The sequence below is a fragment of the Coregonus lavaretus genome, assembly GCF_964263955.1.
Source record: "Coregonus lavaretus genome assembly, chromosome: 39".
Classification (NCBI taxonomy): domain Eukaryota; kingdom Metazoa; phylum Chordata; class Actinopteri; order Salmoniformes; family Salmonidae; genus Coregonus; species Coregonus lavaretus.
The window spans coordinates 19,235,875-19,260,583 of NC_140026.1; the positions used below are offsets into that span (position 1 = coordinate 19,235,875).

General features: G+C 43.4%; 1 protein-coding gene across 1 annotated transcript in view; it reads right to left on the reverse strand.

The window, feature by feature from the left end:
- Positions 1-11,600: 11,600 nt before the first annotated feature.
- The window catches only part of LOC311112814 (ATP-dependent RNA helicase DHX15-like), a 33,159-nt gene continuing 20,050 nt past the window's right edge, over positions 11,601-24,709 (reverse strand). The window contains exons 9-14 of the mRNA XM_084155950.1: positions 24,156-24,264; positions 20,354-20,545; positions 18,627-18,749; positions 16,753-16,943; positions 13,098-13,267; positions 11,601-12,670 (exon numbers count right to left, since the gene is read on the reverse strand). Of these exons, the coding sequence (XP_084012076.1) occupies positions 12,553-12,670; positions 13,098-13,267; positions 16,753-16,943; positions 18,627-18,749; positions 20,354-20,545; positions 24,156-24,264 (903 nt within the window). The 3' untranslated portion in view covers positions 11,601-12,552. The remainder of the gene's footprint in view (positions 12,671-13,097; positions 13,268-16,752; positions 16,944-18,626; positions 18,750-20,353; positions 20,546-24,155; positions 24,265-24,709) is intronic.

The window sequence follows — 24,709 nt, forward strand, 5'->3', positions numbered from 1 at the left end:
CCTTCAGGGTCCATTGCAATGTACTGAATCTTTCTGTGATCTCCCTTTCTTATTACGTCTAATTCTAGGGGCATATTTGTTTTTCAGAGAATCGCATTGACAGGTAGTAATAATCCACTGTGACAATCATGTGTGCCATTTCAATATTGGTATATTTTAATAATTTCCATGTTTTTTCATAAGGGGACCACACCAGTGAACTTGTTAGGTGATATGTCAGGATATATATCTACTGAGCTAGAGGAAATAGATGAAGTCACAAATGATGCAAATATTGTTTTTCATTTCCTGCCAGCACATTTCTGCACAGATCCCTCTAGTTGGGGCGAGATTAATTTCCAATTGGCAGCTCAATTTTAAACATGCAGACTACAACCCACCTCCCCCTATATAGCCAATCTATCAAGCCTAACCCAGTGGTTCATGCATATATACCATATCACATAAAGGGCTGGCAAGCGACTGTCAGAGATGGCATGATTGAATTGTTCCATTGCACTGTCACCAGAGAGGCTATTACTTCAAATTAGCATACAAATTCAAACCAGGACAGATGGATTTGTCACATTCCAGTTGCCATCTTCCTGTGAGATTGGCTGCTCTTGTGCTGCGTGATGGAGATAAGACACCTGTCTGGGCTCGTATCGGGGGGTAAAGGCTGGCGCAGGATGGTAGGGGGCTAGATTGTGGAAAGGGTTTGCGAAACGCTGAGGTGTCTTGCAATAAACTCCCCCCCCACCAAAGCCCAAACTGATGAGGCCTCCATCCAGCGCCCCATGGGTGGTCCAGAGATGCAGTCATTCCCATACAAAGTGGTGATTTGTGTGCCAGTTGGCTAGTGGCGAACAAAGCCATTTCATTGTCCGTTTGTCTCAGAGTTTGTGATTTTGGTAAGTTATGTTCGCAGACCTCTGTTGAATGGTCCCTTATATTGTCCTCTGTCACATTCAAAGGGGGGCACATCAGCAAAGGCTGAGAATGACAGAGTCAGCAGGTGAGGGTTGGGTGAAGTGATGAACTGAGGGTACACTGGTTCAGGCAATCTACTTCCTCTACATAATAATGTATCCATGGCTTCTTAAAGGTTAAGCCATGGAAGTTCCTCTAAAAAAGAATGCATTTGCTGAAATTATACAACTCCTTTATACTGAAGCATGGGATTACTGAACTTCGATCATGACTGCTTAGGCATAAATGAACGCCATTTAAAAATTGGGAAATATCAGGTAGTACAGTGAGGGAAAAAAGTATTTGATCCCCTGCTGATTTTGTACGTTTGCCCACTGACAAATAATTTATTTATTTATTTTATTTCACCTTTATTTAACCAGGTAAACCAGTTGAGAACAAGTTCTCATTTACAACTGCGACCTGGCCAAGATAAAGCAAAGCAGTGCGATAAAAACAACAACACAGAGTTACATATGGGGTAAAACAAAACAAAGTCAAAAATACAACAGAAATACATATAATATACCGTGTGCAAATTTAGCAAGTTATGGAGGTAAGGCAATAAAATAGGCTATAGTGCAAAAGAATTACAATTTAGTATTAACACTGGAATGATGTGCAAGAGATGATGTGCAAATAGAGATACTGGGGTACAAATGAGCAAAATAAATAACAATATAGGGATGAGGTAGTTGGGCGGGCTAATTTCAGATGTGCTGTGTACAGTTGCAGTGATCGGTAAGGTGCTCTGACAACTGATGCTTAAAGTTAGTGAGGGAGATAAGTGTCTCCAGCTTCAGAGATTTTTGCAATTTGTTCCAGTCATTGGCAGCAGAGAACTGGAAGGAATTGCGGCCAAAGGAGGTGTTGGCTTTGGGGATGACCAGTGAGATATACCCGCTGGAGCGCAGACTACGGGTGGGTGTTGCTATGGTGACCAATGAGCTAAGATAAGGCGGGGATTTGCCTAGCAGTGATTTATAGATGGCCTGGAGCCAGTGGGTTTGGCGACGAATATGTAGTGAGGACCAGCCAACAAGAGCGTACAGGTCACAGTGGTGGGTATTATATGGGGCTTTGGAGACAAAACGGATGGCACTGTGATAGACAACATCCAATTTGCTGAGTAGAGTGTTGGAGGCTATTTTGTAAATGACATCGCCGAAGTCAAGGATCGGTAGGATAGTCAGTTTTACGAGGGCATGTTTGGCAGCATGAGTGAAGGAGGCTTTGTTGCGGAATAGGAAACCGATTCTAGATTTAACTTTGGATTGGAGATTCTTAATGTGAGTCTGGAAGGAGAGTTTACAGTCTAACCAGACACCTAGATATTTGTAGTTGTCCACATACTCTAGGTCAGACCCGTCTAGATTAGTGATTCTAGTCGGGTGGGCGGGTGCAAGCAGCGTTCGGTTGAAGAGCATGCATTTAGTTTTACTAGTGTTTAAGAGCAGTTGGAGGCTACTGAAGGAGTGTTGTATGGAATTGAAGCTCGTTTGGAGGTTTGTTAACACAGTGTCCAATGAAGTGCCAGATGTATACAAAAATGATCAGTCCATAATTGTAATGGTAGGTTTATTTGAACAGTGAGAGACAGAATAACAACAAAAAAATCCAGAAAGAACGCATGTCAAAAATGTTATAAATTGATTTGCATTTTAATGAGGGAAATAAGTATTTGACCCCCTCTCAATCAGAAAGATTTCTGGCTCCCAGGTGTCTTTTATACAGGTAACGAGCTGAGATTAGGAGCACATTCTTAAAGGGAGTGCCCCTAATCTCAGCTTGTTACCTGTATAAAAGACACCTGTCCACAGAAGCAATCAATCAATCAGATTCCCAACTCTCCACCATGGCCAAGACCAAAGAGCTCTCCAAGGATGTCAGGGACAAGATTGTAGACCTACACAAGGCTGGAATGGGCTACAAGACCATCGCCAAGCAGCTTGGTGAGAAGGTGACAACAGTTGGTGCGATTATTCGCAAATGGAAGAAACACAAAAGACCTGTCAATCTCTCTCGGCCTGGGGCTCCATGCAAGATCTCACCTCGTGGAGTTGCAATGATCATGAGAACGGTGGGGAATCAGCCCAGAACTACACGGGAGGATCTTGTTAATGATCTCAAGGCAGCTGGGACCATAGTCACCAAGAAAACAATTAGTAACACACTACGCCGTCAAGGACTGAAATCCTGCAGCGCCCGCAAGGACCCCTGCTCAAGAAAGCACATATACAGTGGGGAAAAAAAGTATTTAGTCAGCCACCAATTGTGCAAGTTCTCCCACTTAAAAATATGAGAGAGGCCTGTAATTTTCATCATAGGTACACTTCAACTATGACAGACAAATCGAGAGAAAAAAATTCAGAAAATCACATTGTAGGATTTTTAATGAATTTATTTGCAAATTATGGTGAAAATAAGTATTTGGTCACCTACAAACAAGCAAGATTTCTGGCTCTCACAGACCTGTAACTTCTTATTGAAGAGGCTCCTCTGTCCTCCACTCGTTACCTGTATTAATGGAACCTGTTTGAACTTGTTATCCGTATAAAAGAAACCTGTCCACAACCTCAAACAGTCACACTCCAAACTCCACTATGGCCAAGACCAAAGAGCTGTCAAAGAACACCAGAAACAAAATTGTAGACCTGCACCAGGCTGGGAAGACTGAATCTGCAATAGGTAAGCAGCTTGGTTTGAAGAAATCAACTGTGGGAGCAATTATTAGGAAATGGAAGACATATAAGACCACTGATAATCTCCCTCGATCTGGGGCTCCATGCAAGATCTCACATCGTGGGGTCAAAATGATCACAAGAACGGTGAGCAAAAATCCCAGAACAACACGGGGGGACCTAGTGAATGACCTGCAGAGAGCTGGGACCAAAGTAACAAAGCCTACCATCAGTAACACACTACGCCGCCAGGGACTCAAATCCTGCAGTGCAAGACGTGTCCCCCTGCTTAAGCCAGTACATGTCCAGGCCCGTCTGAAGTTTGCTAGAGTGCATTTGGATGATTCAGAAGAGGATTGGGAGAATGTCATATGGTCAGATGAATCCAAAATAGAACTTTTTTGGTAAAAACTCAACTTGTCGTGTTTGGAGGACAAAGAATGCTGAGTTGCATCCAAAGAACACCATACCTACTGTGAAGCATGGGGGTGGAAACATCATGCTTTGGGGCTGTTTTTCTGCAAAGGGACCAGGACGACTGATCCGTGTAAAGGAAAGAATGAATGGGGCCATGTATCATGAGATTTTGAGGGAAAACCTCCTTCTATCAGCAAGGGCATTGAAGATGAAACGTGGCTGGGTCTTTCAGCATGACAATGATCCCAAACACACCGCCCTGGCAATGAAGGAGTGGCTTCGTAAGAAGCATTTCAAGGTCCTGGAGTGGCCTAGCCAGTCTCCAGATCTCAACCCCATAGAAAATCTTTGAAGGGAGTTGAAAGTCCATGTTGCCCAGCGACAGCCCCAAAACATCACTGCTCTAGAGGAGATCTGCATGGAGGAATGGGCCAAAATACCAGCAACAATGTGTGAAAACCTTGTGAAGACTTACAGAAAACGTTTGACCTGTGTCATTGCCAACAAAGGGTATATAACAAAGTATTGAGAAACTTTTGTTATTGACCAAATAATTATTTTCCACCATAATTTGCAAATAAATTCATTAAAAATCCTACAATGTGATTTTCTGGATTTTTTTCTCTCAATTTGTCTGTCATAGTTGACGTGTACCTATGATGAAAATTACAGGCCTCTCTCATCTTTTTAAGTGGGAGAACTTGCACAATTGGTGGCTGACTAAATACTTTTTTTCCCCACTGTACATGCCCGTCTGAAGTTTGCCAATGAACATCTGAATGATTCAGAGGAGAACTGGGTGAAAGTGTTGTGGTCAGATGAGACCAAAATGGAGCTCTTTGGCATCAACTCAACTCGCCGTGTTTGGAGGAGGAGGAATGCTGCCTATGACCCCAAGAACACCATCACCACTGTCAAACATGTAGGTGGAAACATTATGCTCTGGGGGTGTTTTTCTGCTAAGGGGACAGGACAACTTCACCGCATCAAAGGGACGATAGACAGGGCCATGTACAGTCAAATCTTGGGTGAGAACCTCCTTCCCTCAGCCAGGGCATTGAAAATGGGTCGTGGATGGGTATTCCAGCCTGACAATGACCCAAAACACACGGCCAAGGCAACAAAGGAGTGGCTCAAGAAGAAGCACATTAAGGTCCTGGAGTGGCCTAGCCAGTTTCCAGACCTTAATCCCATAGAAAATCTGTGGAGGGAGCTGAAGGTTCGAGTTACCAAACGTCAGCCTCGACACCTTATTGACTTGGAGAAGATCTGCAAAGAGGAGTGGGACAAAATCCCTCCTGAGATGTGTGCAAACCTGGTGGCCAACTACAAGAAACGTCTGACCTCTGTGATTGCCAACAAGGGTTTTGCCACCAAGTACTAAGTCATGTTTTGCAGAGGGGTCAAATACTTATTTCCCTCATTAAAATGCAAATCAATTTATAACATTTTTGACATGCGTTTTTCTGGATATTTCTGTTGTTATTCTGTCTCTCACTGTTCAAATAAACCTACCATTAAAATTATAGACTGATCATTTCTTTGTCAGTGGGCAAACGTACTGTATGTGGACGGGCCGTGTTGTACTGCAAACTATGTAAGTCCAATTCAGACACAATCATAGAGGACATTATGTTTACATAACACAGATTTCACCATGCCATTGGAATGAACTGTACACACCATTGTCTTCAAACAGATGGCGCCATTCTAAAGCAACAAACGTCAGTGCAGACGGCCGTCGCGCCGATGTAAGACAATGCTGTACACACCAAGAAAAGCATATGGTGGATTGGTCTAAAATGGACATTTGTTAAATATATGTTATGCTTTCACTGTGTCATTAGCCACTAATAATAAAATATAACACAAAAACCTCTGGGTTTTCCATTGGCTTCAGTTAAGGGTGCTAATCTCCCTGGCAACATTTCATGATTACATTCATGTTCCTGTGCAAAAAGTAGTCGATTTAAAAACTGAAACACTCGCCTCCCAACAGTCTGAAAAGATAAAATAAACATGCTAATCTCCTGACTTTGCATATTGCGCAAGGCATAGCCGTAATATGCAACTCCCTCAGTAGTATAGGGAGCCACATTCCGCTCTCTCCTCTCGCTACTAAAGACCGCACTGAAAACATTTAAACATCCCCTCCCCACTTGGCTGACTTGCCTTTGAAACTTCAATCAGGGGGCAAATGCTAAGTTAAGGGTCGCTTTTGAAGTTAGTCTTCCTCAGTAGTGTCTCTTAGCATAAGACTCATCCCTTCTCAGGCACACAGAGGTGAGATATATTATGCCATAGGTGGAGAAAACATTTATTTGGTCCTCATGTAAGACTAATGGATCATCACGGAGCTAAAACAAAAATACCCCTTGGGTGCCGTGGCAAACTACGTTCTCGCCCACGTAGTCAGCTGCATAAACATCAACCGTGACGCTGCAAACGCTTCAGTTTTGGCCCAGCAACACAAGACACAAGGGAAGCCATTTTAAAAACAAATGGACATACAGTGAGGGAAAAAGGTATTTGATCCCTTGCTGATTTTGTATGTTTGCCCACTGACAAAGAAATGATCAGTCTATAATTTTAATGGTAGGTTTATTTGAACAGTGAGACAGAATAACAACAACAAAATCCAGAAGAACGCATGTCAAAAATGTTATAAATTGATTTGCATTTTAATGAGGGAAATAAGTATTTGACCCCCTCTCAATCAGATAGATTTTTGGCTCCCAGGTGTCTTTTTTATAGGTAACGAGCTGAGATTAGGAGCACACTCTTAAAGGGAGTGCTCCTAATCTCAGCTTGTTACCTGTATAAAAGAGACCTGTCCACAGAAGCAATCAATCAATCAGATACCAAACTCTCCACCATGGCCAAGACCAAAGAGCTCTCCAAGGATGTCAGGGACAGGATTGTAGACTTACACAAGGCTGGAATGGGCTACAAGGCCATCGCCAAGCAGCTTGGTGAGAAGGTGACAACAGTTGGTGCGATTATTCGCAAATGGAAGAAACACAAAATAACTGTCAATCTCCCTCGGCCTGGGGCTCCATGCAAGATCTCACCTCGTGGAGTTGCAATGATCATGAGAACGGTGAGGAATCAGCCCAGAACTACACGGGAGGATCTTGTCAATGATCTCAAGGCAGCTGGGACCATAGTCACCAAGAAAACAATTGGTAACACACTACGCCGTGAAGGACTGAAATCCTGCAGCGTCCGCAAGGTCCCCCTGCTCAAGAAAGCACATATACATGCCCGTCTGAAGTTTGCCAATGAACATCTGAATGATTCAGAGGAGAACTGGGTGAAAGTGTTGTGGTCAGATGAGACCAAAATGGAGCTCTTTGGCATCAACTCAACTCGCCGTGTTTGGAGGAGGAGGAATGCTGCCTATGACCCCAAGAACACCATCCCCACCGTCAAACATGGAGGTGGAAACATTACGCTTTGGGGGTGTTTTTCTGCTAAGGGGACAGGACAACTTCACCGCATCAAAGGGACGATGGACGGGGCCATGTACCGTCAAATCTTGGGTGAGAACCTCCTTCCCTCAGCCAGGGCATTGAAAATGGGTCGTGGATGGGTATTCCAGCATGACAATGACCCAAAACACACGGCCAAGGCAACAAAGGAGTGGCTCAAGAAGAAGCACATTAAGGTCCTGGAGTGGCCTAGCCAGTCTCCGGACCTTAATCCCATAGAAAATCTGTGGAGGGAGCTGAAGGTTCGAGTTGCGAAACGTCAGCCTCAAAACCTTAATGACTTGGAGAAGATCTGCAAAGAGGAGTGGGACAAAATCCCTCCTGAGATGTGTGCAAACCTGGTGGCCAACTACAAGAAACGTCTTACCTCTGTGATTGCCAACAAGGGTTTTGCCACCAAGTACTAAGTCATGTTTTGCAGAGGGGTCAAACACTTATTTCCCTCATTAAAATGCAAATCAATTTATAACATTTTTGACATGCGTTTTTCTGGATTTTTTTGTTGTTATTCTGTCTCTCACTGTTCAAATAAACCTACCATTAAAATTATAGACTGATCATTTCTTTGTCAGTGGGCAAACGTACAAAATCAGCAGGGGATCAAATACTTTTTTCCCTCACTGTAAAGTACCTGGAATGGCTGAGGTGTGCCAGACACAGGCTGCCATTCAGGCGAGATGAATGTTCGGTGGAAACTAGACCGCCTTCGCAGCCTTACTGAGAATATACAATGAGGTAGAGAAAGAGAAATGTCCCGACAGGGAAAAACCAACAGAATCCACCCGCAACGGCCAGAGTGCATAAGGCACCATATATTCGGGAATAAGCACAATCTCAAAGAACTGCATCCACAGCCATTGACATTTTTCTTTAGGCATGATATCCCATAGGGGGGACTAAAACGCCAGAGTTCATATAACTGTCAGGAGGCTTTAACTCTGAATAATGCAGAGATTTTATGGAAGTCACCGAGCCTCAAACAGAGCCAGCCGAAGCTGGACACACACTGCGAAACTCCCTCAACCCAAAGCAGCCACGAGGGTGCCTTCAGGGGTAGAAGGACCCAAGATGCCCCCCCAGTTGGGCTAGCCTTCTTTGGGACCTGGGCTGACCTGAGCCTGGGGAACAGCCCTGTCTTCAAGGCTCTCATCTCTGAGGAGTCCTGCATCCAATTTCTTGTGGCTTTACGCGCCGCCTCACACAGCGACGTGCTTCATTTGGGCTGCTGACCCATAGGATGACAGGGGAGCTCTCTAAGAAACCTCTCCAGGGCTCATCAAACTTTCTTGGCTAGAGAAGCAAATAAATATTCAATTCATTTCTGTTCAAAGTTTGATAAGAACTAGTTGTCCAATCCTGATGAAAAATTAGGAAGTGTACTGAAGAACGTTTAGGATGTTAATGGGTCCTGTTTCAAATGATTATGCAGCCTCATCAGTGGCTTGACAAAAGCTTGAGCAATTTTATGCAACTAAAGACCCTACCACTCCAACAGAGATGCGGGCAGCGATTTTCACATCGATTTCACCCTCAAACATTTGTATTAACTTGTCTATGATTACTTTCAGACTAACGGTGATATCTGGAATTATCCAGTTATTGGCTGATATACACTGAACAAAAATATAAACGCAACATGTAAAGTGTTGGTCTCATGTTTCATGAGCTGAAATAAAAGATCCCAGAAATGTTCCATATGCATAAAAAGCTTATTTATCTCAAATTTTGTGCACAAATTTGTTTACATCCCTGTTAGTGAGCATTTCTCCTTTGCAAAGATCATCCATCCACCTGACAGGTGAAGAATATGAAGAAGCTGATTAAACAGCATGATCATTACATAAGTGCACATTGTGCTAGGGACAATAAAAGGCCACTTTAAAATATGCAGTTTTGTCAAACACCACAGATGTCTCAAGTTGAGGGAGGATGCAATTGGCATGCTGACTGTAGGAATATCCACCAGAGCTGTTGCCAGAGAATTTAATGTTTGTTTCATTACCATAAGCCATCTCCAACGTCGTTTTAGAGAATTGACAGTACGTCCAACCGGTCTCACAACCGCAGACCACGTGTATGGTGTCGTGTGGGCGAGCGGTTTGCTGATGTCAACATTGTAACAGAGTGTCCCTTGGTGGGGTTATGGTATTGTCAGGCAGATGCTATGGACAACGAACACAATTGCATTTTATCAATGGCAATTTGAATGCACAGATATACTGTGACGAGATCCTGGAGGTCCATTGTCGTGCCATTCATCCGCCTCCATCACCTCATGTTTCAGCATGATAATGCATGGCCCCATGTCGCAAGAATCTGTACACAATTCCTGGAAGCTGCAAATGTCCCAGTTCTTCCATGGCCTGCATACTCACCAGACATGTCTCCTATTGAGCATGTTTGGGATGCTCTGGATCGACGTGTAAGACAGCGTGTTCCAGTTCCAGCAACTTCGCACATCCATTGAAGAAGAGTGGAACAACATTCCACAGGCCACAATCAACAGCCTAATCAATGAGATATGTTGTGCTAAATGAGGCAAATGGTGGTCAAACCAGATACAGACTGGTTTTCTGACCAAAAGTATGTGGACACCTGCTTGTCAAACAGCTCATTCCAAAATCATGGGCATTAATATGGAGTTGGTCCCCCCTTTGCTGCTATAACAGCCTCCACTCTTCTGGGAAGGCTTTCCACTAGATGTTGGAACATTGCTGCAGGGACTTGCTTCCATTCAGCCACGAGCATTAGTGATGTTGGGCGATTAGGCCTGGCTCGCAGTCGGCGTTCCAATTCATCCCAAAGGTGTTCGATGGGGTTGAGGTCAGGGCTCTGTGCAGGCCAGTGAAGTTCTTCCACACCGATCTCGACAAACCATTTCTGTATGGACCTCGCTTTGTGCAAGGGTGCATTATCATGCTGAAACAGGAAAGGGCCTTCCCCAAACTGTTGCCACAAAGTTGGAACAGAATTGTCTAGAATGTCATTGTATGCTGTAGCGTTAAGATTTCCCTTTACTGGAACTAAGGAGCCTGAACCATGAAAAACAGCCGCAGACCAGTAATTCTCCTCCACCAAACTTTACAGTTGGCACTATGCATTCGGTCAGGTAGCGTTCTCCTGGCATCTGCCAAACCCAGATTTGTCCGTCGGACTGCCAGATGGTGAAGCGTGATTCATCACCCCAGAGAACGCGTTTCCACTGTTCCAGAGTCCAATGGCGGCGAGCTTTACACCACTCAGTCGCGCTAGGCATTGTGCATGGTGATCTTAGGCTTGTGTGCAGCTGCTCGGCCATGGAAACCCCATGAAGCTCCTGATGAACAGTTATTGTGCTGACGTTGCTTCCAGAGGCAGTTTGGATCCCGGTAGTGAGTGTTGCAACCGAGGACAGATTATTTTTACGCGCTACGTGCTTCAGCACTCGGCAGTCCGGTTCTGTGAGCTTGTGTGGCCTACCACTTCACGGCTGAGCTGTTGTTGCTCCTGGACGTTTCCACTTCACAATAACAGCACTTACAGTTGTCTGCCCTGCTACAGCTGCCCCGGTCATTTGACGAACTGACTTGTTGAAAAGGTGGCATCCTATGACGGTGCCACATTGAAAGTCACTGAGCTCTTCAGTAAGGTCATTCTACTGCCAATGTTTGTCTATGGAGATTGCATAGCTGTGTGCTCAATTTTATACATTTGTCAGCTAGGGGTGTGGCTGAAATAGCCGAATCCACTAATTTGAAGGGGTGTCCACATACTTTTGTATATATAGTGTATCTGTGACCAACAGATGCATATCTGTATTCCCAGTCATGTGAAATCCATAGATTAAGACCTAATTTATTTATTTAAATTGACTGATTTCCTTATATGAACTGCAACTCAGTAAAATCTTTGAAATTGTTGCATGTTGCGTTAATATTTTTGTTCAGTATACATACATACATACATACATACATACATACATATCTATATACACTACATCCATACCTAAAAAAATCAAAAAATAAAGAACTCAGACATTGACTTCAAAGGCCAAGCTTGAAAAGCCAAAAATGCAAAGGCCATTAAAGTTCTTACAGTTTATTCATGTGATTTTAAAATGGATGACCCGGTAATTTACCAGTCCGCACACCCCTATAATGACACCATATTTGTTCACACAAGGGGAGCGCCCTTGTGTCCATTCACATTAAAATACATTAAAAGCCCAATGCATCCGTTTTTATATCAATATCAAACCTTTCTGGGTAACAATGAAGTACCTTACTGTGATTGTTTTCAATTAAAATGGTCAAAAAGAAAGCAATTTCTCAAGCAAGAATTTTGCTAGGACTGTCTGGGAGTGGTCTGAGTGGGGAGGGGAAAACGGAAAACTAGCTGTTATTGGCAGAGAGGTTTGGAACTCTTTCTTATTGGTCTATCAACTAATTTACAAAACAGGATGACATTTCAGGCTGTCTTTTCAAACAGCTCTTACACTAAAAGGGCATTATCATTTTTACAGTATTATTCCAACCTCAAAATATATATAAAACACAAGACAATCACATTTGTAACATTTCAACCTGCTGAGCCCATCCCCCTAACATAACACCAAAGTCTGGTAGCTATACAAGCAAGACGGTGGGTGCTGAACTGTCGACGCTGGTATTTTTCCTTAAATTGAAGTCAAAGTTTGTTCAATGAATTAGCATGGAATGTCTCTACCTAAGTACATTTCAGTAAGAGTTCACGCGTTCTAAAAAGGAATGTCAACATCTACATAAATGGTAATGCTTTACCATGGTCAATGGCAATAATTGCGTTGACCGCTAACTCCCACCCGGATCAGCCGCAGTGCCAACCACCTGTTAATCACAATGACTACAGGTGGTCAAATAAAGGAGGAGGAGCCAAACAAAAAGTATGAAAATAATACATCATGATCCAATGAGAAGAAAATTAAGAGTGCTCAGATAAAGACTTCAGATTTCCTTAGTGCTGGTGGTGATGGTTTGTTCTCATACAAACGTATAGTGTTAGTACTGAGAGTATTCCTTGGTTGAGAGTTTAGCAACGATGCGCTCCAACTGTCTCTTGGCTTCACAGTTGGGGAAGTTACCCATCTCATAGTACTGCGGGGCGATTTTCACCAGCCTGGGAAAGGACAAGTAAACAGTCATGAAATGTGTCTGCGATTGTGTGTGTGTACATGTGTGTTTGAGTGAAAGAGAAGGAAGGTTCGCACACACACACAGAGACAGAGAGAGATTGGTGCAGACACACTTCATCTGACACAAATGCGCAAGCACAAACAGACAGAAGTACAAAGACATGAAAAGAGAAAAACCCACGTAATCAAACAATGCGCACACTGAGTGTCACACACACACACAAGGAGCGGGCTGACTGCTTGTTTACACACCCGTACTCACATTCTCACCGGTCTAGAAGAAATATGGATCTAGGAGCAGGCGGGTTGACTGCAGGCAAGCACATACACAGACATCTAGGAGAGGACCGACTATAGCCAGGACACACACTAGACAAGACGGACCTAGGGCTAGGCAAGCAGTGAGCTTACCACTCTGGTTTGATGTCGGTGCAGGTGCGGATGTAGTTCTTGGTGGTCAGCACAAACTCATTGTACATCACCCACTCCGGCTTGCGGTCCAGCACAGTGGAGGGGTGCAGCTGGACCACCTGGTTGTCCTTCACAGTCAGGTAGTGGCCCGTACGCTCCAAATGGGCTACCTGTCAATCACATACACAGCGACAGGAATAAGTAGGCTAGATATTAGCTGCACACAAGACTAATTACATTTCAAGAGGACTACCCATTGACATTTATTAACAAAATCTCACCAACGCATACAGTCTCCACTCATTTAAAGTCCATACACTAGGGATATGCATCTTTGCCTTTCAAGATGATTCGATACGTATCTAGATACATGGGCTTCGATACGATACTTTTTAATTTGAAATGATTTGGTGTGATTCGGTTTGATTAGAGGAATGAATCGATGCGGTTCGGTGGGATACGATTTGATGCTATAACATTTGTTGCATAAACACTTTCATTTTCCATTTTAAATTAAAATCTGCTGAGCTGACTGGTCTGTGTATGATGTACACTACCGTTCAAAAGTTTGGGGTCACTTAGAAATGTCCTTGTTTTCCATGAAAACATACATGAAATGAGTTTGAATAGGAAATATAGCAACATGCACAGGAAATGTAGTCATTGACAAGGTTAGAAATAATGATTTTTAATAGAAATAATAATTGTATCCTTCAAACTTTGCTTTCGTCAAAGAATCCTCCATTTGCAGCAATAACAGCCTTGCAGACCTTTGGCATTCTAGTTGTCAATTTATTGAGGTAATCTGAAGAGATTTCACCTCATGCTTCCTGAAGCACCTTCCACAAGTTGGATTGGCTTGATGGGCACTTCTTACGTACCATACGGTCAAGCTGCTCCCACAACAGCTCAATAGGGTTGAGATCCAGTGACTGGGCTGGCCACTCCATTATAGACAGAATACCAGCTGACTGCTTCTTCCCTAAATAGTTATTGCATAGTTTGGAGCTGTGCTTTGGGTCATTGTCCTGTTGTAGGAGGAAATTGGCTCCAATCAAGCGCCGTCCACAGGGTATGGCATGGCGTTGCAAAATGGAGTGATAGCCTTCCTTCTTCAAGATCCCTTTTACCCTGTACAAATCTCCCACTTTACCACCACCAAAGCACCCCCAGACCATCACATTGCCTCCACCATGCTTGACAGATGGCATCAAGCACTCCTCCAGCATCTTTTAATTTCTGATCAATTTGATGTTATTTTAAATGGACAAAAAAATTGCTTTTCTTTCGAAAAACAAAGACATTTCTAAGTGACCCCAAACTTTTGAACGGTAGTGTATATGTCTATTGTGTATATAGTCACCTGAGCTAAGCCACTGTCAGATTGGGGGGGCAATGTATGATTTTTTTCTCTCCCCACTTTTGATCTGAATTAAAAGTGTTTTTAGCTAGTAATGTATCAATATTTAACTTAAATTGTTTGCTATGACAATGAATATAGCACAACTTTGGATTTCACCCAGTCTCAAAATGAATGGTTTTGATAATTTCATAACTATCAACGTGACCCTGTATATCTAAAACTGACCATATACACCGATTATTTAAAGCAAAACTATTGCTGACGGGGAACCTGAACAATCGTAATAAAATCAAATATAAGCCCCGATCAGCAGGTATAGGCTATAGCCAGATGAAAGTTGTCTCCGGAAGCTTACTTTTATTCTGGTAAAACACATTTTTCAACCACACAATAACCTATCAAATTACATTGGTTTTCACTCAACTAATAAAGCCTAATATTGCGCAAGCCATTTTCCAAGCATTTGAATGCTGAAGGTGCCGCGCAGATGTGCAAGATCAGGAATAGTCTGCCTACATCTTGTTGGTCAGCGCAAGCAGCAGCACAGTGAGCAGTTTGACTAGACTACTGATATTGCTTGGGGTTGTTCGGCATGAAAAATGACTTGTAGATCAATGACGTTCAACGCAGTTACATGCTTAGTTTGACACTGAAGGAGAGGATGCATCAATTGTCACAAAAGATTAGGTATTTTCGGAAGGTAGAAAAAAAGTAATATGAGCAAAACATTTTAGTGAGCCGGCGATTCGAACGTTTGAATCTATTTTCGGACCGATGCATGCAACATTTGGATCAGTTTGGGGTCCCACAGACCAATGCACTTGTATCTAAAACATTTAAACCAGGGACCGATGCATATCAAATGTTACATCCTTACCATACACACACAGAAACACAGTATCAACATGTTTCCTGATCAGGCACTTGTGATCTGCAGGTTTGTTTTTTAGCCTGAGGCGATTTAACACAGTTTTTTTACCATCTATAATCCCTGCAGCCAAATCGGCCTATTCGGGTTTCAACTAGACTGAATGTAGTGTACATCTTTAAAGTACAATGAACACAATCAATTACACAGAAAAGGGAAAAAGTGGCAGCTCTGGGCTTAGGCGGTATAACTTCAGCAGAATTTGCCAAGTTAAGGAGGGCGGTTCATTTTTAGTTTCCGTTCGGGGTACTTTAATATGCAGATGATGGCTGCTGTGATTAACAAGGCCAATCAATCAGTCTCAATAAAGACCTCTCCAAACAAAGACATGCACTCAAAACACCCCTAAACTGCAATATGAGCCACAAATGTGTCTTTGCGATAAAGGTTAATGTTGACAAATATTTGTATATTAACGGCGTAATTCAACTTGTCATGTCGCTTGTTTTCAGGTTCCCCCGGAAATGGACTTTCAACAAAATGTCATTTATTTTCCCTTAGCAGGCAGCAAACTGCCTTGAATTCTTATTATGTGTTTAACTGGTTGTGCCTGTGTGTGCACACTTAGGGGAGGCTATCCATTACAATAAGTATCTTGACGTGTTGTGTTTTAAGCAACAGTGTAAATACCTGTTAACTAAACAGACATGGTGAGTTAGGGAAAAAAACACAAAGGTGATGCACAAACGCAGCGCTGCATCTTACTTCAGTCTCAAAAGGGCAATCTGCAGTTGCTACATGCATTTTTGGATTTAAATAAATGATATGTACCCATTGATTTCTTAAAGAATTTAACTTATGTCTCATGAGCTTAGTTCAACTGTCGTACCCCATCAGAACCCAAAATATAAGCTTGTTTTACGCCAATGTTTGTTAAAGTAAATGTAAAACTATAGCCTCAAAAACATGGTTAAAATTATAATTTTTAGATCAGTCCTTGCCTCCATAGCTCGGTCTACGAATTTGAGAGCGGTTCCATTTCTGCAGCCCCATCCCTCAGCTTTTTACTGAAAAGTGGAGTACGCTTTGTTATTGTTTCAACTGCTGATTGCCACATTAAGGGATGGCATCAGTTTGACAAGTTAACAGGCTTATATTGAAGTTGGGTTATCTAACCATAAGTCAGTGGTACAGTGTTATTTTCCAATTTCAAAACATTAACTAGGGTTAGCTGACTAACCCACATACTCCACTCTGGCCTGGGACATTTTTGGAACATGTACAAGGGACTTGCCAACTACCCAATGGTCAAAACCAAGTGCTGTGTTGTTGGTGCACAATATGGCGCACTAGAGCATGTCAACACATTCCGAGACAGAACCCTCTGGGCCCTTCCTTTCTCTGTTTGGCCAGTGAGCACTGACCTGCATGAAGAATCCTGTGACCAGCGCTCTGCGAATGTTGATGTAGTAGTCTCTACTGGTGAACTCTGTGCTGCGGCGGGGCAGACTGAAGCGCTCCATGATCCGGGACAGCTGCTGGCGCACATTGTCGGCCGACATCAGCGACCGGTAGTTCACAAAGTTGTCGTAGCACCACTGTGTCGACTCATGGTCTGTGAGAGGCGAGATCTAGATTTACAGTGCCTTCAGAAAGTATTCACACCCTTTGACTTTTTCCACATTTTGATGTGTTACAGCCTGAATTTTAAATGGATTAAATTCAGATTGTGTCACTGGCCTACACACAATACCCCATAATGTCAAAGTGGAATTATGTTTTAGAAATGTTTACAAATTAATGAGTCAATAAGTATTAAACCTTTGTTATGGCAAGCCTAAATAAGTTCAGGAGTAAAAATGTGCTTAACAAGTCACATAATAAGTTGCATGGACTCAATAAATAGTGTTCAACATGATTTTTGAATGACTACCTCATCTCTGTACCCCACACATACACTTATCTGTAAAGTCCTTCAGTCGAGCAGTGAATTTCAAACACAGATTCAACCACAAAGACCAGGGAGGTTTTCCAATGCCTCGCAAAGAAGGGCATCTATTAGTAGATGGGTAAAAAGAAAAGCAGACATTGAATATTCCTTCGAGCATGGTGAAGTTAATTACACTTTGGATGGTGTATCAATATACCCAGTCACTACAAAGATACAGGCGTCCCACTCAGGGATTTCACCATAAAACAGTTACAGAGTTGAATGGCTGTGATAGGCAAAAACTGAGGATGGATCAACAACATTGTAGTTACTCCACAATACTAACCTAAATGACAGAGTGAAAAGAAGGAAGCCTGTACAGAATAAACATGCATCCTGTTTGCAACAAGACGCTGAAGTAAAACTGCAAAAATTGTGACAAAGAAATGAACTTTATGTCCTGAATACAAAGCGTTATGTTTAGGGCAAATCCAACACAACACATGAGCACTTCATATTTTCAAGCATGGTGGTGGCTGCATCATGTTATGGGTATGCTCGTCATCGGCAAGGACTAGGAAGTTTATGATAAAAAGAAACTGACTAGAGCTAAGCACAGGCAAAATCCTAGAGGAAAACCTGGTTCAGTCTGCTTTCCAACAGACATTGAAAGACAAATTCACCTTTCAGCAGGACATTAACTTAAAACACAAGGCCAAATATACACTTGACTTGCTTACCAAGACGACACTGAATGTTCCTGAGTGGCCTAGTTACAGTTTTGACTTAAAATCGTCTTGAAAATCTATGGCAAGCAATGATCAACAACCAACTTGACAAAAGCTTGAAGAATTTTACAAATAATAATGTGCAAATATTGTACAATCCAGGTGTGCAAAGCTCTTAGACTTACCCAAAAAGACTCACAGCTGTAATCACTGCCAAAGGTGATTCTAGCATGTATAGACTCAGGGGATGTGAATACTTATGGAATCAAGATATATTAGTGTTTTATTTTTCATACAGGCCTCCTGTAGCTCAGTTGGTAGAGCATGGCGCTTGCAACGCCAGGGTTGTGGGTTCGATTCCCACGGGGGGCCAGTATGAAAAATGTATGCACTCACTAACTAAGTCGCTCTGGATAAGAGCGTCTGCTAAATGACTAAAATGTAAATGAAAATGTAAATAAATGTTTTACAAATGTTCGAATTTTTCTTCCACTTTGACATTGCAGAGTATTTTGTGTAGATCGTTGACAAAAAGGCACTGTATGTTAAGTGACATTAAGGTCGGTTTACCGGACACAGATTAAGCCTAGTCCTGAATTACAATAAAGCATGCTCAATGGACATTCTGTGGGACACGTACTCTGTTTGAAGGCGTGGTAGACGTTGAGGAGCGTCAGGTGGTCTCCATCAATGTGGGCGAAACGCATCTTGGACTCGTCGGCCGCCTTCCTAGCCTCCGTGGGTCGTACGAAACACTGTGGGACTAAACAAGGTTGGTATGGGCCCCAACACAGCCGCCCATAGGGATGAGTTAAGCAATTCCCACAAAGAACAAGGCCTCGGGTCAGAGAGGCCAGAGAGAGCACTTCACAGGGCACAGAGCATTGCCACAGGTGCGTGTCGGAAGAAGGGGGTGAAGGGGGGTGGGAGAGGGCAAAGGAGGGTTGGCTTTCTCCTGCTTTGCGCTCGGCTGAGTTTAGCTGTTTGACGAGCTGCATACTGTAAGACCAAACCTCAGCCAGGGTATGAGAGGAGGGGCATAGAAAGGGGCTCCAACCCCCCAAAAAGTATCTTTACTCAAACTGTTTGGCAAAAGGGCATTTATGAGGCTAGCCTTCATCTGACTCATAAGCTCTGTATGCGGTGGTGCAGAGGGACACCAAAGAAAGTGTCCTCCTAACCACTCGATCTTGGCCTGAGCACTTTAAAGGGAAAACTGTGGTCTTGCATCCACGCGGAAAAGCACTTGTACATCAAAAGGCTGCATCAAACACCTCCCGCCTTCCCGAAACTTGCTGTGAGCAGCCTAACGTCAAAACATGCTCCATCGTGGGCTTAACGGGTGAAAGCTGAGTGTTTATCGATTCGAACCCCTACACTTGGTTGCCTGGGCGATGTGAGACCTAGAATCCGCTGCTGACTCGGTAATGAACTCAGCAGAAAACCGGGTTCCTTGACAAACCCGTTATAGATGTGCAGCGTGTCCAAACAGCTAGTTAAATTCCCTTTCCCTCTGTTCAAAAGCATCGGATTCATCTCAATGAGCAGCACTCTGCTTTGGCAAGCCTAAAGCGCAATTACTGCCGCAGCACATTGGTGCTGCTCAGACTATAAACTCATTAATTTACTGTAGACACGCATTTTTCCTGCCTGACAAATATTAACTGACTTACACCACCAGCTCCTTCTGCTCTCACGCTTCTTTCCACCTCGTGGGGTTGTGGGCAAAGTTAAGGACCATTTGAGATTACATTTGCTATCAGCCGCAAGTCAAATCACATTCATCAACATCGTTATTGAAATTCACAGTTGCAGAGATGGAGTTCAGATTACACCTCCTATACACAGCTCTTTTTAGAGCTCAATGTAGTGCATCAGTACTAGAGTGATGCCATTGCTACAATGACAGAGAGGCACGGTTTTATGTTCTTTCCCGGACAAATATGTTTTTCTAATGAACCAGGTGTGAAATGGTCAGACCAGCTCTAGACACCACACAAACAAATCTAACGTCAACAAATGCATATCAAAGGCTAGAGTAGGCTCTTCATGTTGTGTCTGCAGACCCAAGCACATACAAAAGTATTGAATTTCAGGAGAAGTTCATGACTTAAACATATCATCTAATTATCTCCTAAACCTGTCTGGTCTAATAGACTAAACAAGAAAGGGGTCAAGGGTGAAGGGATCATCGTCTAGACAACTAAGAGAAAAATAAGTAGCAGGCGCAGTGCACTGAATCCATATTTTGGGGAGGATGAAGGGCAAATTTGCCATGAACATACAACTTTACACAGGAAAACTAGTGTGCACAATAATGAAGGTGGCTTGTGATGGGCATGCCACACTTTTCTCCCTGAGTATTACCTGACAGCATGGCTGTGATGGACAGGATCTCATTGGAGCAGTTGAACTCGCAGGAGGCGATCACCATCTTGGCTAGCTGCGGGTCTAAGGGGAACTCAGCCATCATGGAGCCCAGCTCCGTCAAGTCGCCGTCGTCGTTGAGCGCCGCCACGTAGTTGAGCAGCTCCAGGGCCCGCATCAGGGTTTCCGGTGCTAGAGGGAGACGAGAGAGGGAGACAAGGGTAAGAACATAATTGTACTTTTGTCAACCGCTGCTATCTTGGACCAGGTGTTTTCAAACAAAAAATTAGATTTTATCTCAATGAGAGTAACCTGGATAAATATGGTTTAAATAAATAAAGAAGAAATCGAAGAGAAGCACAGGAAGTGCAAGGGGTGGCAGAGGAGGAAAGAGAAAAAATAAGATGGAAAGAACATAAGGAGGAGATTTAAAAACAAGCACCTCTGTATGTGTGATGGCCAGTTACCCTGGACGGAAACTTTGTAATGGTGGTGGTGAGGCTCATTTTTCATCCTCCGCTCCGCTGATTCAAAACAACTAATGCAATTACAGGGGAACCCTTCACTTAATGCATCAAAACAGGGCTCCCACCGTTTGGTTAAAAGATTTTCCCCAAGATGCAATTATTGACCTTTGGCTCGGGAGAACTGAAGCCTAATGACCAGTTGCATGTTAACTGAAAATTAGCTTCGGCTTCAGCTGAGGGCCGTGTTGTTCACTTTCATTTCTCTCAAATAAGGAATAAAAAAGCCTTTTTCAAAATGCAAGCAGGTATTTTCTTATGATGAACAAATATCGATTTGGGGCATTAAACCTACTTTTTTTATAGAAAAGTGAGAGCTAGCCACATTACTTACTATACCAATGGCTTGTGGCGGACGCACTCCTTTTGGAGGAAAATCTGATTTTGCAGTAACATGACGAACAAGTGTGGAAATGCAATCTATACATGACGCACCTCATCAGAAAGAAACTATTGACCGCCTCAATACACGAGAATCCGATATATTAACCAAGGGCCAAATCAATGGGATTAAAGGCTAAAAAGGTACATTAAACTCACATTGGCTTTGAAATGTACTACTCTGCAAATGTCAAAAGGCAAATGAATCCCACCTAAGGCTGGTCCTTCCTGTAAATCGCTACTGATTTCTCTTGGATTTTCCATGTGATTTAGTGAGCCGCTTCACCCCACTGCCACTGTGCTTACTGAGCGTGGAGCGAGGCAGGTCAACAGAGAAATAGACTGGCCGCTCATGTGATCCCTGGTTACAGGGTGGAAATCGAATTTCTCCATTAAGATTCAGGCCCAACTTGAATGCAACACAGACTAAAAGCCAATGGCCTCCATGCCTGGGTTCTTTGGTTAACCTTAAATATATGGACCCATCCAATCCTAGCCCACTCCGAGGTATCACTCTGCCTGTACCTTTTCATTGCATACAGCCACAGAGGAGAGCAGCAGCTCAATGACAATGTCCCCACTTGCCTTAATGACAGCAGCACAAACCCAAGTCATGATTAAATCCTTTTAATGTGCCCAAATGATAAATGAAAACAAATGGCTGATGGGAAGCATCCCCCCCACCATCATCAAGCAGCAGAGGTTTTCAATCATCTCAAGGAAGCATTCCATCTCTCAAGCCCTTTGAGGAGCTGACATTTTATTCATTGGGTTGTGTGGCCTCATCATCAGTCAGACGGTGTGTGTGTTCCCATGTCTCCTACTGAAGCGGACACCCGGACAATCCAAATCAAATCACAAATTATTTGTCACATGCACGTGTTTAGCAGATGTTATTGCGGGTGTAGCGAAATGCTTGTGCTTCTAGCTCCGACAGTGCAGTAATATCTAACAATTTCACAACATCTATACAAAACACTTTGAGCTAATAATGTAAAAAATAATACATAAAAAAACGAAATACTGCTAAGTTTCCTAAGAGCTAGTCGCGAGGCCACCATCTTCGTCGGCGCCAGGTAGTGTGAGGTATTTTAACATGGCTAAGGCAGGGGTTCACAAACTTTTTTGGTCCGCGACCCCATTTTGATCCAAAATAAAATGTTGCGACCCCACCATGTAGAAAACAACAAAAAATGTAATCAACGGCCAATATTTACTTTTTTAATTGGGGCAGGTAGCCTAGCGGTTAGAGCGTTTGGCCAGTATTTCAGAGTTTCTCTCGCGACCCCATTTTCAAATCAGGCGACCCCACATGGGGTCGTGACCCCTAGTTTGGGAAACGCTGGGCTATGGAGCAAAACATGTTCCAGTCATGCTTCTCTACCTGGAGATCCAATTCCATGGCTCTCTTTAACCAGGTCCAGGATTCACTTGGCTGAACCCACAACTCTGGCGTAGCCATTCTGGGAGTGGTTCTTCTGCACCGCATGTCAAATTGACCAGGGCGCCGGCGAGATACAAAGGCTTTTCTTGGAGAACCTTTGAAGTGCGTTGGAGCGAGGGCACAGCATACTCCGGCTATTCATCTTTCTAGTCCAAACACCTCGTGTTCCCGGGGCGCTAAGCAGCTAGTTAGACGAACCCAGCGCCTCCACTGACAGCGTGTAGAACTTCCAGGGGCATCCTTCTTTTCTAAGTAGATGAATAAGGTAATCATTCCTTCCCCTCATTCCCAGTTAGACTAAATGGACAAGGCTTGAGTGGACCAGGCGGGGGGCTAACCCTTAAGTGCTGGGAGACGTATAGTGGTGGGAGAGAACTGAGAGGGGTGGGTGGCGGAGGTAGGGGGAATAGGTCAGTCACATTTCACCCGCGGAATATAAAGAGAAGGCAATAGCCAAGGTGATACCGGGGCTATTGATGTAACCAATTTCATTCTCAAAATGGTGTTTGGCGCCGTGGACGGGGAGAGATGGGTTTAATCTCGGAGATGGAAACTGTATTAAGGTGGAGAGACGGGGGAAGTGTGTGTGTGGGGTTAAGGCTATGGACAGAGAGACCGAGGGAGGGGGGTAAGAACCCACACATGGTGTGTTGGCTCCAGGGCTGCTGGTAAGGGAAGTAAGTGACATTGGGACAAGACAAGGCACCTCTGTGTGTTTTGGCCAGGCTCCAGCCCAGTGCAGATGAACAGGGGGAATAGGAAGCGCCTGGAGAAGCGACAGTCCCAACACACATCGACTGACCAGCCAAACTATTCCCCCCTAGTCACTACACCATGTTCCCCCAGAGCGGATAGAAACAGACTTGTTTTGACAGTGCAGTTTAACCACCTATTCTGGCAAAGGAGCAAAGAACCACAACTTCCAAGACAGCACAATTACTTTTGAATGTGATTTTTCCACATTTTCTTTTTCTAAGCTCATAGCTACCCAGATTGGATGTCATACATCAAACATTTTCAGTTAAATAAAAAGGTTTTGTGGACCTGAGAGCAACAGTTTATACCGGTCCATGTCTGTTCATTAGCCCTTAACAGATGATTCTGTGACCAAAGTGAGACAGAAATTCACCATGATGTTATCTATCAAAGCCCAAACTTTACAACTTGGGGCCCTATTCAATCAATCTCCGTAAACTGGGTTTCCAGGATAAAGCAAGAACATTCATCTCTTTTTAGTGAAAAAAATTAATGTTTGGCTTTGTGATTTACACTGTGAAACAAAGAAAAATTCAACAGCATATACAATCACACTATGTATACACACACACTGCGCAGAAAGAATGTTAATTTAGCTGAGATTGACTGAATAGGGCCCCTATTAACACAAAAACAAGATATTAACACAAAAATAAGCTCTATCCCTTTTGTCAAAATGCAATACAAGAGCTCTTACCTGGTGGGTCCATGAAGTCGAAATGTACCAAGTCGTCGATACCTAGCTTCTTGAGCTGCAGCACGACCGAACCCAGGTTGGACCTCAAAATCTCTGGATACGTGTTGTCCTGTTACAGAAGAAGGGGAGGGGAAACCGGAGGAGAGGATTTCAAATCAAAAAAAGTAGTAAGGGTGCCGATTATCTCTTCACACGGACTCGTACGTCAAAGTGAACAGAAAATGGAAGTCTGGGGCTGTTTGAAGGGCTATTTAACTTGTTTTAAAATTCCCCTCTGCCAGTCGGTGTGACGTGAAATAATTACCCTGTTAAAGTGGAGGACTGGGTCCTTCACGTGTTCATTTGTCACAGGGGGGGTCTGTGTCACTGGCGCAAGTTATTAAAAAGGGCTGTGGGTGATTGGTGGGGAATCCAGCTGTCAGAGTGAAAAGGACTGAATAAGGAATAGGCGACTTGGGTTCTAGGTGGGAATATTGGGAAATTGAAATATTTATTTTCTCTATAGAGGTACAATTAAGCCTCATATGCTTTTTCTCTGTATAGGTACGAGTGCA